This window comes from Bombyx mandarina, chromosome 17 (assembly GCF_030267445.1).
Source record: "Bombyx mandarina strain Sakado chromosome 17, ASM3026744v2".
NCBI lineage: Eukaryota > Metazoa > Arthropoda > Insecta > Lepidoptera > Bombycidae > Bombyx > Bombyx mandarina.
Window position 1 is genome coordinate 1,833,560 of NC_143223.1, and position 16,371 is coordinate 1,849,930.

General features: G+C 36.7%; 1 protein-coding gene across 3 annotated transcripts in view; it reads left to right on the forward strand.

The window, feature by feature from the left end:
* mwh (multiple wing hairs) overlaps positions 1-16,371 on the forward strand; it is a 132,634-nt gene that overhangs the window by 94,381 nt on the left and 21,882 nt on the right. For all 3 annotated transcript variants that reach the window (XM_089734075.1, XM_028172238.2, XM_089734076.1), the window contains one exon: positions 13,768-13,831. In XM_089734075.1, coding sequence (XP_089590201.1) covers positions 13,768-13,831 — 64 coding nt within the window. The remainder of the gene's footprint in view (positions 1-13,767; positions 13,832-16,371) is intronic.

A 16,371-nucleotide genomic window follows, 5' to 3' on the forward strand; every position in this document is an offset into this window, starting at 1 on the left:
TCTCCGCATGATGTCCTATGTCAATATGGTTTTCAGGTATTTATTAAACGGCCGCATTTTGTTCCTGTTATTACCGATATCGGGGTCACCAAACAGTATAACGCACCATTTAATAGATTGATTTCTAAAGCAAATAAAATTTATAGGGTTATTATCAATGAAACATAGCTCGGAAATTTGAGAACCACTTGCAAAGATTAATTTATGATAGCTCCATATAATATTTAAGTATTTAAGGGCGCACTGTGCTATTACTGATAGAGTATTTAAGTCAATTGAATTATTAAATTTACATACTTTTCTACCGACTCATAAGCATAAGCCACTCATAAGCAATCATCATCATTATTTTTGTTATTAAAATACCGTTTTTTTTTTCCTAAACAAATAGGTTCTAAAAACGGAAAATGACTAAGTTTTTCTATTTTTAATTTAATTTTGTTGTAAACTTATATAATCATATTATTATATTATGTATTAAAAATTGGAAAATCTTTGTGTTCTTATGAACCTGATCATTGTGATCTTAGTCATGTGTAGGTATTCTGTGCGTGTATAATTATATAAGTATAAATAGATATCAGTTTCTAAAAATATATAAAATAAAAATGATCATATAAATAAATAAATTAAATATAAATCAAGGATTCCACATGACCACGACTGCTCTGCCAAGATTTACCGACTTTGATGATGATGATCAGTCTGGTTTCCATTGTACAAAGAATCCTGGCTTGGGGTCAGATGAGCGTGCGTGACTTATCGCTGATAATTTATTATTATCTTCGACGTGATTGGGATTCCGATCAAGATTATTTAAATGGTTGGCTGAAAGGACTCATCTACTGAAGCCTGGAAGGACCTGCTTCGAGACAAGAGCTATAAATCTCGATTCAGCTATGTAATTATTGTCCCAATCTTAAAACCGGATCGTTAAGAATAATTTGTTGGACCCAACATTACGTCAATGCTCTATTAGTTTATAGGCTCGAGTGGAACTAAAATATATTTTTTGAATTGATTTATTAGCTACCTGTGAAACTGGATCGCGCTCCGCCTCTCTTTAATTTGACGATCGGCAATTCGATCGATCGATTTCTTGTAATAGTGAGCTTTATTCACGAATGTCAATATCATTCGCGAAGCAGCTTCTCTTGAGTTGTTAAGTCTCCTTCGGAGGCGCTCGGGCAGCTGTTAGCAAATCCCACCCCTCCTGGCTGAGCCTTTGCTCGCCCACCTGTCCTGGTGAAACTGAAAAGGCCTCCGGGTCACCAGTAATACTTCAACCATAAAAAAAAAACTAATGTCAATAACAAAAGCAAATCAGAACATTCAGAACGTAATGTAAATCTAAAACTTGAGGTATCACTGAACATGGTCGAATTTCAAGCACGTGACGAAGACTAGTGTCGCGTGAGTTGAGTGGCCAATTGAAGGAGTACTAAAGTCCACAGAAGCACTATATCGATAAGATCGAACCTAAGTCAAAATGGACCTTTTCTTCGCGGCCGAAATAGGAAGAAAGAAATAGAGCTTGGGTAAAAGATCAGATTTCAATTTGGTGCAAGATTTGCTGCTTCTCTTCCTATAATCTTTTATCAAGATCAAGATCATCATCGACTTGAGGCATTAAGTACTCGACAAAAAATTATTATAATAAAGCAATAAAAAAATTTTTGTAATATGGTTATTTTTCCTAAATTAAATTAAATGTTCATATAGTTTTCCTTCGTCACGAATACAGGTTCTCTCTACAGTCTCAGAAAAAATCTCTTAAGCTATCGTGTGGAACTCCTTGAATTTATTTCTTCTGCTGTTTCAGCAATTAGTTAGGTATAACTAGTGGTCCCTCAGTATTCGAAATCCGACTATAATTAATTGAAATTATAAGTTTGAACATTATCAGGTTCTATTGACAAAGACTATTATACTTATAATCACATTTCGCCAAGACTACACTATAGACAAATAATATTAAAGACAAACAATATTAATCTATACTCAATTTGACCACAGACTTTAAACAATAACAAAAGTTTGAAATTAAGCAAAAAAGTATATATGCGTGTGTGTGTGTCATGTACATGGTAGTGTGTGTAATGTATGTGTTATTGATTTAATGTATGATTTTTATGCATAATTTTAAAAATATATTAGTATTCTGCACTCCTTCTCTATATTCTCTATAAGTGTGGGAAATTTGATATTCCTCCGTCTGCGCAGTTTTCATAAAAAAAGAACAAAGTTTTTGCTTCACCTATTACTATATACTTATAGATATATAATTTTAAATGTGGCCCGTCGTCTCGCCTGAGAGACCACGGCGAAGTATCACGGGATAGCTGACCGGTGCTAGATTAGAAGATAAGATTAGAGGTTTTCTAACACAACTTTGGGATTACCGTAAGCTTATATTACTTCTGAGAAGTTACTTACTCTATTGTTCGAAGTTTTGTGTCCTGAATAGTCATGTCGATGATTCACTACATCATAAAGTTTTACGATTTGCTTTTAAATGCTGGTTCTGTATTCAACGACCCGATGTTTATTATTTTCTTATGGTTCAGACACATGAACAGTATATCGGATATTAAGTGCTTATCGGATTCCCTAGAAGTCTCTATGTGACCCCTCCCTACCTTAAGACATAAGGTCTAAATCGGTATTGACTGTTCCACAATTCAACAGGGGACAGCTATTACCCTCCAAAAATGGGCAGGGTAGGGATCTATATGATATGGACCTATCAGCATATTCTTCTGTGTTACAGTTAGGGGAAACATGCATATATTTTTTTCGTACAAGTACACTCAGACCTCCAAAACTGGACATGTTCAAGAAAAGTATCGACTCGTAATGGGATCGAACCAGAAACCAATATAACAGTAGCCACAGCCACTAAACAACGAGGTTTTATAGGCATATCTGAGCTGACTTCGCGATCCATTTGCTATTAAGTCGGTAATGAAGCTTATAAAGGCTATACCACTATTTTGTTAATTTTTCTACCTATGCTGATAGGTGAACTCACGGGGCCCAAATCGGGAGTGTTGCTTACACTGACCCTAGCAAGAGCCGTGCTTCGCAAAATCTTTCACCGCATCGGAAACGCGACCCACTAAGATGATCCGGCGAGAAACTCAGTGGGCTCTGTCTAAGGGAGCATAGCACTAATGCCACCCGCAAAATTATAAATTGCGCAATTACTAGTGGGAGGACGTCTTGTGAGTCCGCTCGGGTAGGTACCACATCCATGCCTATTTTTGCCGTAAAGGACAATGGATTTCGGTTTGAAGGGTAAAAACTGAGACCTTAGAACTCATGTCTCGAAGTGGATGTCGGCATTTACGTTGTAGATGTCTATGGACTCCGATAACCATTAACACTAGGTGGGCTGTGAGCTCGCGCATCCATCTAGAGCAGAGTTCCCCAAACTTTTATGTGTCGTAGACCCCTTTCCATGTTTTTCCGTGTTGGGTAGACCCCCTACTTACTTGATATTGATTTCCAGTAAATTTTAAACTGTAGTAAAGCTTAGTGTTAAAAACTTAAAGTAAAAACACATTTTAATTTATACATTTATTAATTGAATTTAAATTAAAACTACTCAAAATAAAATTTTGTATGTGTTATGTAAAATATACGTAACATAAAATAAACTATAAATAAAATAACATAAGCAATAAGTCAATATTTTTAGTGAGAAGGATGAACCTGATGCTTTAATAATAAATTATCAACATTTGGCGTCAATTTTGTAAGGGTTAATCTTAAATCTCCTCGGCTAATGATGTCTTGATATTATAAGATAGTGTGATGTAAGTAAATAGGTACTATCAGTGTATGTGTTGAGATCCACTATCGTGGACCCCCAAATTTTTTTTCGCTGACGTAGACCCCTTGCAGGTTGTCATAGACCCCTAGGGGTCGATATAGACCACTTTGGGAATCACTGATCTAGACAATAAAAAAGCCATGAAGCAGCGCGATATCTGTTAAATACATCTGAAACAAATTAAACATTAGTATCAAACCGTACGGGATTCCAACACGAACAACCCGTTAATGAATTAATCTAAAATCGACGCTATCGCTTCAAACTTGAAAACGCCGGCTATTCGACTTCATGAAATTCCAATTAAATACAATGTACTCGATTATCGAGTTACTATCGAGTTGTTTTCATTCGATTCCATAATTACCAGCCATATCTTGAATACACTTCGGTTGTTCGTATTAAACTTAACTATTACTATGCACCGGTTTATTGGATGTTTTCCTTTAAACTCATATAGTCTAAAAGGTTGGATATAATCTGTATATATAAAAATGAATTGCTGTTCGTTAGTCTCGCTAAAACTCGATAACGGCTGGACCAATTTGGCTAATTTTGGTCTTGAATTATTTGTAGAAATCCAGAGAAGGTTTAAAAGGTAGATAAATATGAAAATGCTCGGAATTAAAAAAAGAAAAAATGATTTTGTTTTTACTTTTATGTGTCCTCCATCGGACGGATTCCTTTTGTTTTAAGTTTATTTTATACAAAAGTTTAGGTTTTTTATTTATCGATTGAGGCACTACGAAGTATGCCGGGTCAGCTAGTTGTTAATAGTGTTTAAGGGTGATAAATGTAATCGAGCTGAAATGAATGACACGAACGCGGCTTCTTTGGACATGGTTCTCATATGAGATCCACACTGATCTGTAGACATCATATATATTTTTTTCAACATTAATTTCCCTCTTTTTTTTTAATTATTTGAATGTTTTCTGTTAGTTTTTATTTGGGGTTTTATATTTTTTTATGTATTGTTATTTTATTATTTAATAAATAAAAAGTCGGATTCTGACTACTTCACAACCGACCTTACGCTAGTTGTTTTCACACCCAAAAGGATCAATCGATCTTATCCAGCTATATGAAACTACAAAAAAATATAGTCCCAAAGTAACCCTTCTAACGAGGCCCATTTGCGATTATTCCCCGAAATGAAAACGAAATCCTCCTAATAACACGAAATTAGCCTTTATTAATATTAATAAAATTAACCTCGAGACTGTCACTGCCGTAGGCATCCTCCGATTTCCTTATCAGCTTTTTTTTATACAGCTTAAAGCTATTCTTTCTATAAAATATCATGCTAACGTCTGTCTGTCTTTTTTGGGATTCGTTTTCGCTAGATGTAACTATAACTAAAACTATTTGTTTACTTATTAACTAGCGACCCGCCCTCGCTTCGCTTCGGAAACATTAAAACACTCATGAAACCAAAAATAAAAAATAAAAAAATAAATAAAAAAAGTAGCCTATGTTCATCAGGGACAATGTCGGCTTCTAATAGAAAAATATTTTTTCAAATCGGTCCAGTAGTTTCAGAGCCTATTCGAAACAAACAAACAAACAAATCTTTCCTCTTTATAATATTAGTATAGATCTCGCGTTTTGTTATAAATAAATTAGCAGTCAGTTTTCCGTGGAGACCACGAATTTCTATCTCATAATAATATTTTATTCTCTTCGCGTAGTATCCGTATCGTTTGCATTCTTGAACGAGAGATGGCGTGCGATCCACCACATAGCAGAGATAAGAAGAAAGATTACTAGTTTAAAATTCAATTTAAATAGGTACAGAAATAATAATATATTATAGTATTTGCTGTATGTTAGAAGTTGGATCCCGTTAACGTAAACATGACCCACCGCGTTCACGACTCTACGATTTACTGTCGCAGTTGCACATCTTTTTGTGAGCACAGGTCCGCAGTTAAGCAGATAACTTTTATGTCAGATCGGGTAAAAACTATTTTCATTTAAATATTTGGGTACGCTTTGAAATCGTCGTGGCTTATAGAATAAAACGCTTGCTGTTCAAATACCGCGGACAGGCGCCAATTTATTCGAAGGAAATTCATTTTTCAGTGTACGATCGATTTTCATTTATTTGTCATACTATTAATCAACACCCCAAAATTAACACAGTGAAGTAATTATGTCGATTTCTCTCTTCGATCTTCTTAGTCAGGCGCCGAAATTTCTAGAAGACTTTTGGAAAGATGAATCTGAAAATAATGAGTATTTCTAAAAGACTAAAACACACATTAAAAACAAAAAAGGCAAATTTAGGCATCTTATTAACAGAAATTGACATCATTTTTACGCAATAAGTAAATAAGTTGTCTATAAAAAAAAAAATGTGGTGTCGTGGGACACCAGGTAGGAACGAAGTTCCTTCGGCTAATGTAAAATCGACAAAATTTGCAAAAAAAAATCGTGCTCAATATTATGTATTTTAATTATTTAGGAAATTCAGTATTTTAGGAAATAATAAATTACGTAAAATAAAAAAAATCGTAAATCAAATTATCAATTAAAATATGCCTCTTTATTTTTGTTTGATAACATAAAATTACATAGAAATAGATAGAATTACAAAATATTTTATATTTATAAATAAACTAATACTTACGTATTTAATTCTTTTGCACTGAATAATTTCCCACTATTATCACTGTCAATTGCATTCAAGTCAATTGTTAATTCACTTGCCATTGTTACTATATTTATTATTGTTTTGACGATTTGAAATTTATGAAAATAAACGTGGCTCACGAGTAAAATGTATCTATAAAGTGAGTATTCGCCACGTGCTTGTCCATGAATTCATGAGTATATACTATGCATTGGCGGGGTGGAGTGGTAATAAAGAGAGAAGGGATGAGAGAACGAAAAGAAAGAAGGAGAAAGAGAAAGGTATTATACACCACTCGCTTGTGTATACGACTGTCGCGCCTGCGCACGTCTCATTTAACGGTTTTATTCCACGGACTTTTTCTTACGGTTTTACTATCACATTTTTTTCAGTTCGGTCGCGCAGCAAAATCCCTATCTCCTCCAAGCCTGCCGTAAGGAACCTCGTCCCAATAACTGAAACCACAAGTCATTATAATTTGAAAGAATTTGCACTAAAATCAACATTTTCCTTTGATGCTCAGTAGTACTATATAAACGCAAAGGAATAAATGTGTGTACCTCACTCTAATACTACTGATTGCAGTCATATGTTATTGCATTATATTGAAATTCGCCTCAAATTCGTCCCTGAACTTTGAAGGCACGTTCAGAGATCGTGAAAGAGTTTTTATTTTATTAAAAGATCTATAAAATTTCTCCTGGACATTCTTTCGCGATGGAATGTCGCTTTAAAGTTTTGACCAAGAAACAAAAGCACATTATGCTGAAAGGGCTCCTTTTTTAATTTATTTCTTTGAACCCAACATGATACAGTACGGCCTAAAAGAAGGAATCGACTGCATTCAGTAAAGAAATTAAATTGACACGAAATATTATTTTACTACTGTTGGCGAGTGTACCGCGTTGCACAAGTTCATCGAACCCGCGCGTCAGCTGATTGTTTAGGCAAACAAATTAATTAAGAGGGCATAATTAATTAAAAGCATACCTTACGCGATATTTGAAGTATCGTTTACGAAACCAGCTATCTTTATTTCCTAAGTTACTTCAAGCTCGGCAATGAACACTCCTTGACCATGCACATCCCGGGTATCGTAGTCAGAACCAGGTCAAAAACGGTGACGTGTCGCAGATCGCAAACATTACTGTTATTTATAAATTGAGTTACGAAGCCACAGTGGCATGAAATAAGCCGTACGTTTTTGTCGATGGCTGAGCTTTCACAAGAGATTCTAGATGATTCGAATCGAACACAACTGATAGATCGTTTTTAGATGTAGACCCACGGGCTAAGTGCGGAATTAAACTGTGGAATTATGCATAGACTTATTTTACATTACCGATGATAGAAAAAACGATAATACGCCCCTAGTGTTAAATTACTACAGGAGCCTATAGACATCGTAAGTGTCCTACGACCAAATATCAGAAATGAGTTAAGACAACGTTCACAGCTTAAACTCAAGTTTTTATTGTCGTTATACCGTCAAAGTTTTGAATATACAGCTCTCACGGATCAGTAAGTAATTATTAATTATTATTTTTTATTGCTTAGATGGGTGGACGAGCTCACAGCCCACCTGGTGTTAAGTAGCTACCGGAGTCCATAGATATCTACAATGTAAATACGCCACCCACCTTGAGATATAAGTTCTAAGGTCTCAATATAGTTACAACGGCTGCCCCACCCTTCAAACCAAAACGCATTACTGCTTCACGGCAGAAATAGGCAGGGTGGTGGTACCTACCCGTGCGGGCTCACAAGAGGACCTACCACCAGTAAAGTATAAATAACTAATGACAAAAATAATATAATTAAAATAATCAACGCGAGTTTTAACCGTATAAGAAGTTTTAATTGTGTACACACCTCGCGAAAACCCAAGAAGAAATTACGCGTGACATGAAAACCGAAGTCTTCATTTTTAAACTTGTATCTTACATAACGCATCTCTAAACTTCCCTAGGTACGTATAGGTAAAATTTTTCATCTTGCAAATAGTTATTGTAAAACAAAACCTCAAGTCGACTTCACATAGTCGTTCAGACCAAAAACAATAGCTTTCAAACCAAGCACGCTTCGAAACCGCAAAGCAATAATCGAAACAGAACCTAACCTTGATTTGAAACAACTATATTTATTACGCTTTACGGTACAGTCGGCTGCAAAAACGCATGGGTGGTGCAGAAAAAATATCATAATATAAGAACCTATAATTAACGCCATCTATGTAACAAGGTCAGGATATGATATCACTATTTAATGTGAATTGTTTTAGTAAAAAACACAACTAGTTTTGTGTTTTGTGTTTTTAAGCCGCCGTGGCCTAAAGGATAAGACGTCCGGTGCATTCGTGTTGGTACCAATTTTTCTAATGAAAAACATACTCAACAAATGTTCACGATTGACTTTCACGGTGAAGGAATAGCGTCGTGTAATAAAAATCAAACGGGCAGTTACCACCACCCCGCCTATTTCTGCCGTGAAGCAGTAATGCGTTTCGGCTTGAAGGTTGGGGCAGCCGTTGTAACTATACTTGAGACCTTAGGACTTATATCTCAAGGTGGGTGGCGCATTTACGTTGTAAATGTATATGGGCTCCAGTAACCACTTAATACCAAGTGGACTGTGAGCTCGTCCACCCATCTAAGCAATAAAAAATAATCTTAACTTTCTTCACGAGACAAAAACAACAATAGTTTTACGATTTCATTTCGCATATTTTATTGTCATTATTTCAAACACTACAAATGCAAAGCCGCCGGTCACCCGATACATGTCTTGTCAGATACCCCGGATTCACTCTGGCTGCTTTTAGATACCTCAAGCACCGGTCACTTCTTCAAACGAGACTTGTGGAGAGTATTAAACGGTAGGCAGCGGCTTAGCTCTACTCCTGGCATTGCTGACGTCCATTAGCGATGGTAACCACTTACCATCAGGTGGGCCGTATTTTCGTCTGCCTCCTCCTCCATACGTCGTTCTCCTTGACTCTTTTGCTCTACGCATTTACCCAAGAAAACTCTCGTCTGCTTATACGGCAATAAAAAAATAAGGAAAATGTGCCTTAAATACCCTCTGAACTACGAACAATATAACAAACCTCTTCTTCTTCAGCCCACAGTCGTCCACTGCTGGTCATAGCCACAATCTTCTCCAATCTTCGCAACAACGATGCAGTCAGCGCGTAAGATCGGTCGCTGTGACGAACAGACCTCTTAACACCGTAAAATATGCCTCAGGCCGTTTCAAAGCTAACGTATCAATACACAGCGTACAAATATCTCGGCCAGTACAGTGCAATATGTAATTTAGATCTTAGCCAGTGCCGCTGGGGCCGCGGGCTTGGGTGATCAAACTACGCTCAACGCTTGTCATTTTATTAATACGCTTTTATTAGCTTCAGACGTATGTATGTAACGGAATCTTTGAACATGATTTTGAACCCCTTGAAAACGTCGGATTAACTCGAAATTTGGTATACCTATACTTATTAAGGACCGATGACAATTTAATAATAAATAAAAATTATCGAAAATATTGAAATTCAACTAAAAAAACTAACAAAATACGCTTTTATAAAAAATCCAACTAAAAAATAGTTTTTTTTATTTTTTAATAAATTTTAGAATCTTTGATTATTCATTCACCGTCCAGGCGGTTCGATTGTGGAATGCTCTGCCGGATGCAGTGAGAAGTGCTCCAACTTTAAACTTTTTTTTTTATTGCTTAGATGGGTGGACGAGCTTACGACCCATCTGGTGTTAAGTGGTTACCGGAGCCCATAGACATCTACAACGTAAATTCTGCCACCCACCTAGAGACATGAGTTGCAAGGTTTTAACAGTACAACGGCTGCCCCACCCTTCAAACCGAAACGCATTACTGCTTCACGGCAGAAATAGACAGGGCGGCGGTACCTACCTACCTAGACGGACTCACAAGACGTCGTACCACCAGAAAGACACCAATGGTATTTAGGCTAATCATTATTCAACTATCCAGCGTAAATATAACATTACACTAATTAGTTGCACACGCAAACGAAAGCAAAATTAATTTCTACATAGTACAACCTAAAATGCTTACGAATTTACATAATCATTGAGTTATGTACAGACGGAAGTCTATACGGAACTTAATTCTAGATATTTCAAATATTGTTTTATGTAATTGTTATAGTAAGTTAGTAATTACATGATAATTGACATTCTTATACCGATTCTTTCATTCAATAAACTTTTCCCGTGGCTTCGGAGGATTTTTTTTATTGCTTAGATGGGTGAACGAGCTAACGGCCCACCTGGTGTTCAGTGGTTACTGGAGCCCATAAACATCTACAACTTACATGCGCCACCCACCTTGAGATATAAGTTCTAAAGTCTCAGTATAGTTGCAACGGCTGTCCCGCTTTTCAAACCGAAACGCATTACTCTTCACAGCAGAAATAGGCAAAGTGGTAGTACCCACCCGTGCGGTCTCACAAGAGGTCCTACCACCAGTAATTACGCAAATTATAATTTTGCTGGTTTCATTTTTATTACACGATGTTATTCCTTCACCGTGGAAGTCAATCGTGAACATTTGTTCAGTACGTATTTAGAATTAGATTTAGAAAAATTGGTTCCCGCCCACGGGGTTCGAACACCGTTGCATCGCTAGATACGAATGCACCGGACGTCTTATCCTTTAGGCCACGACGACTTCACTGTCAACATACCGCAATACACAGCAGTTATTTACTGCAAATTACGTGTAATGTGAGCCCGTACCGGTCGACTTTGCCATCTAGATCATATTTGTCGCGAAGCAATCATACATTCCACAACGCGCATACGTTATTATTAATATGTCGCATGTCTTTACTGTCATATCTTTACTGACTCAACTACTTAAAAATCTAAATGGGCCGAAATGTCGTTTTTTTTATTGCCTACATGGGTGAACGAACTCACAGCCCACCTGGTGCTAAGTGGTTACTGGAGCCCATAGACATTTACAACGTAAATGCGCCACCCAGCTTGAGATTTAAGGTCTAAGGTTTCAGTATAGTTACAACGGCTGCCCCACCCTTCAAACCGAAACGCATTACTGCTTCACGGCAGAAATAGGCAGGGTGGTGGTACCTACCCGTGCGGACTCAGAAAAGGTCCTACCACCAGTAATTACGCAAATTATAATTTTGCGGGTTTCATTTTTATTACATGATGTTATTCCTTCACCGTGGAAATCAATCGTGAACATTTGTTGAGTACGTATTTCATTAGAAAAATTGTTACCCGCCTGAGATTCGAACACCGGTGCATCGCTCAACACGAATGCACCGGACGTCGTATCCGTTAGGCCACGACGACTTCAAAACTTCGACTTAAATTTGCAATCGCCCCGATTTGGTTTCAATCAGTCATTTCAATTTTCGAGTGCGCGAACCGCTAAATCGTTTTTAATCGCGCCCCTCAAAATACACAAACTGTGCTGAGAGAGAGAGCCAAACTGAGAATTGTGCAAGTGGTACTAAATCAAAACGACCCACTTATCCCGCTCGATTGCTTCAAATACAATTCCTCCTCGCAATCCAAGCCCAATTGCAAGAGATTGCACTGTACATCTTGCAAATTCTTTATTATTATTATTATTATAGTATCGATGGAAAACGTCATTTTACGGTGATAGCTGAGCTAATGCTTGGTGCTGCTCCGTCGGTTTTGCTTCACCGGAATTAGGTTTTTCGTGTGGAGCAAGTTATAGGCGATAGCGTTTATTACATGTGATCGAAACTGAAAATCAATAATATCAGGCGTTATACAGCTTTTCCGGTCGCTTGCGACGAAGGGCTCGACGAGTAAATTAACCCATAGACATAGCCCACTGAATTTCTCGCTGGATCTTCTCAGTGGGTCGTGTTTCCGATCCGGTGGTAGATTCTGCGAAGCACTGCTGTTGCTAGGACCAGTGTTGGCAACACACCCGGTTTGAGGCCCGTGAGCTCACCTATACCTCAAGGCGAAGCTGAAATAGCCTCACAAGGCTATCAGCATAGGTAGGACAAAAAAAAGATAGTTTCTGAGTCTGCGTATTTATGTATAAATGGCGATTTTAAGTTATGTTTCTTATCAAGAGGTTGAGGGCTCTTTAGTTTGCAACTTTACAGGAGAGCCATTTAAAGTTTTAAAATTTGAAAAAAAATATCATAACAAAAAACTTCTTCAACTATTCGAATGGGGTTAACTTAATTGAAGTTCAATTAAAAGCTATACATCTATACATATAAATAAAATTAGAGTGTCTGTTTGTAATATTGAAATAACCGCTTTTTACTACATGCATATGAATATATATACGGTACATACACCAAAATATCATTTTTTACAATTTTTGTCTGTCTGTCTATCTGTTTGTTCCGGCTAATCTCTGGAACGGCTCTACCGATTTTGATGAAACTTTCACTGATAGGTAGCTGATATAAGGAGTAACTTAGGCTACTTTTTGACTAGCTTCGTCCGGCGGCGTCACCCGCAGTTATTGTCGTACCGCGCGCAACATGGCGGGACTCGCCTATCAATAATAATATTTAATGTTTCTGAAGCGAAGCGAGGGCGGGTCGCTAATACCAAATAAAATCTTTTAATTACAGAGAAAAATGTCGCGTATTAAGTGTAATGTCGCTTAAACCAAATAGCCTAACACCCCTCGTTATGATATCTTGTAAGCATTTAACATCAGATGTTCCGCTCTATCAATCAAGAGTTAAAACAACCTACACTTTCGAACGACCTACCTAAAAGAAGCAATATCAAATCCTCCTAAACAATAAATTTACCTAATTACTAAATACCTAAAGCAAACTCAATAGTGTCTAGAGTCGACAGGAAGATACGTCGGCTGGAAGATGTGTTTCAATAAGCTTTTAAGTTTTTTTTGTTATTGCTTAGATGTGTGGACGAGCTCACAGCCCATCTGGTGTTAAGTGGTTACTGGAGCCCATAGACATCTACAACGTAAATGCGCCACCCATCGTGAGATTAAGTTCTAAGGTCTCAGCATAGTTACAACGGCTGCCCCACCCTTCAAACCGAAACGCATTACTGCTTCACGGCAGAAATAGGCAGGGCGGTGGTACCTACCCGTGCGGACTCACAAGAGGTCCTACCACAGGGTAAAAAGAGATCTCTAAAGTATGTTAAGTTTGAAGTCGCCCCTTAATTTAGATCTAATAAAAAAATCTAATTGACCACGTGCATAATATACAAAGTATCAGATAATTTATAATAAAAAACTTTTTTCTTTGTTGCAGCGAGCTGGCTTTGTTGGAAGGAATGGCGAATTCCGGAGGCTGGAGTGAGGAGCCGGTCCCTAAGGTATGTTTTTTGAGATGCTTTTATTAGCTCATCTTATATGTACATCAATGTATGGGCGCAAACGCCACTATTGGCAATAATTAACATGATATATAGTTTAGTTTATTCTTTGTCATTATTTATTTTCTAGCCGTCCTCGCCTGCTTCGTTGAATGAATGAAAAGAATCGAACGAATGAAACGAACGAAAGAACGAAAAGATCGAGAAGTTCCTCTTTTTTTAAAATATATTTTACAAGTGTTTACTTCGTTCAAAAATAGTTCAGTGTACGTTGGCCCGTGCGATGAGCGATCAGCGTTTTCCATGAATTTTATAACTACAAAGATAATTACTGTAAAAACTGAATGCAAATTATCTTAATTTAAATTGTAGACTTGTACATGGCAAATGCTAGTAATAAAAAAAAAAACGATTGTGCAAAACGAGAGCGTGCGAACAAACCGTAAGTAATTATAAAGACATTAATTGTAATTAAATTCAACGAAAAATAATATGAAACCTGTCGTTGAGAATACTATAGTTTCAATTTACATAATCATATATTGTTTCTGTGCAGGAAGAAATAGATCTACCATAACGACGGGTGAAAAGCTATTTGGTTTAAACGACATTCACTGGTGGTAGGACCTCTGGTGAGTCCGCACGGGTAGGCACCACCGCCCCGCCTATTTCTGCTGTGAAACAGTAATGCGTTTCGGTTTGAAGGGTGGGGCAGCCGTTGTAGCTATACTTGAGATCTTAGAACTTATATCTCAAGGTGGGTGGCGCATCTGCGTCGTAGATGTCTCTGGGCTTCAGTAATCACTTAACACCAGGTGGGCTGTGAGGTCGTCCACCCATCTAAGCAATAAAAAAAATTAAAAAAACATTATGCTTAATACGCGATATTTACCTTTGTAATTAAAGGTGCGTTTTATTTGGTATTAACATCAACAGTTCATTGTTTTTAATTTAACTTCAATTAAGTTTACTCCATTCAAATAGCTGAAGAAGCTTTTTTGTTATGATTTTTTTTTCCAAATTTTAAACTTTAAATGGCTCTCCTATAAAATTGCAAAAATTTCGCTTAAACCTAATAGTCTTTCACCCCTCAATATGCAATTGTCAATGTGCTTGTGTATATCAAGATTCCGTATAGACTCCAAAACTTCAGGATATCTTCAACTAGGTCTGTGATCGAATCAAAGAGTGGCCAGCAAAGTGAGCCGGGTTTTAATGGTATTAAGAATAGAACAAGTTTAGGAGTTTATTAACAGTTAAGTTTAGTTCTTAGGTCAGCATTCTCAATTCTGCTGAGGACTGCAGCCCTTTTTGAAGCCGATGAAGAACTTGAAATTTTTTTTAACCTTAAGATGTTATTATACAGTTAACGATTTTTTAAATGATAAATCATTATGTTAATTTTAAATTCGCTTTTTTCTGTTCTTTGTTTTCGTTTTATAACATAAATAATCAATTGTTATTAAATTAATTTATTTTGTTGTTTGATATTTAAATTAATTTATATATTTACTGACTGCATTTAATGTAAATAATTTTGATTAATATTTGCACGCCGACCTGGTAGAAACACGCTGTTCTATAAAATAACTATCAACAACTTTGTAAGCCGTGTTTTAGCTAATAAAGCTTGATAAGAATTGATTAGATTTGATGATAAAGTTAACGATGACATTTATGTGAAAAAAAACACGCTTTGCCTATAACTTGTAGTCTTGAAACTATCCGACTAGTTTGATCAGAAGATCTTGCTAGAAGTGTAGGTATTAGATCGAGAAAGTGAAATTGTACCTATAGCTCCGATGTTGTTAATCGGTTCTTTATTTCATAGGAAGGCGAATGATTTCACAGGTCCCACCTTGCTTTAATTCTTTAAATGGCTGATCACAATCACATTCCTGTCTGCTTCGGTCTTCTGTCATGAAGTAATCAGGCGTGCTGGTGTGAAGAACAGCCGTTAACAGTGTAATTTGATAGATTGCTAATACAGGCTCGCTGTGTTCTATCTTCGAAATAATAGCTGTAGCGGTAGCTAACGGCATACCAGATAAATCTAATTAAAACCTGAATCGCAGTATCGATAATTTCAATAGGCTTCAATGGGCAATAACTCTGCGTATCTCCACTGTTTTGTAGTTATGCATTCTAATTTGAAAGAAGACACAGCGGTTATACAATACAATTTAGACTTAGACCTCATGCCTCAAGGTAGGTTACGGCATTTACATACATATGACGTATCGATATATATAAAAATGAATTGCTGTTCGTTAGTCTCGCTAAAATTCGAGAACGGCTGGACCGATTTGGCCAATTTTGGTCTTGAATTATTTGTGGAAGTCCAGAGAAGGTTTAAAAGGTAGATAAATATGAAAATGCTCGGAATTAAATAAAAATAAGAATTAAAAACAAAATTGATGTGTCACCCGTCGGACCGATTTCTTTTATTTGTTTTAAGTTTATTTTATACAAAAGTGTAGGTCTTTTATTTATCGATTGAGGCACTACAAAGTCTGCCGGGTCAGCTAGTATGTAATAAA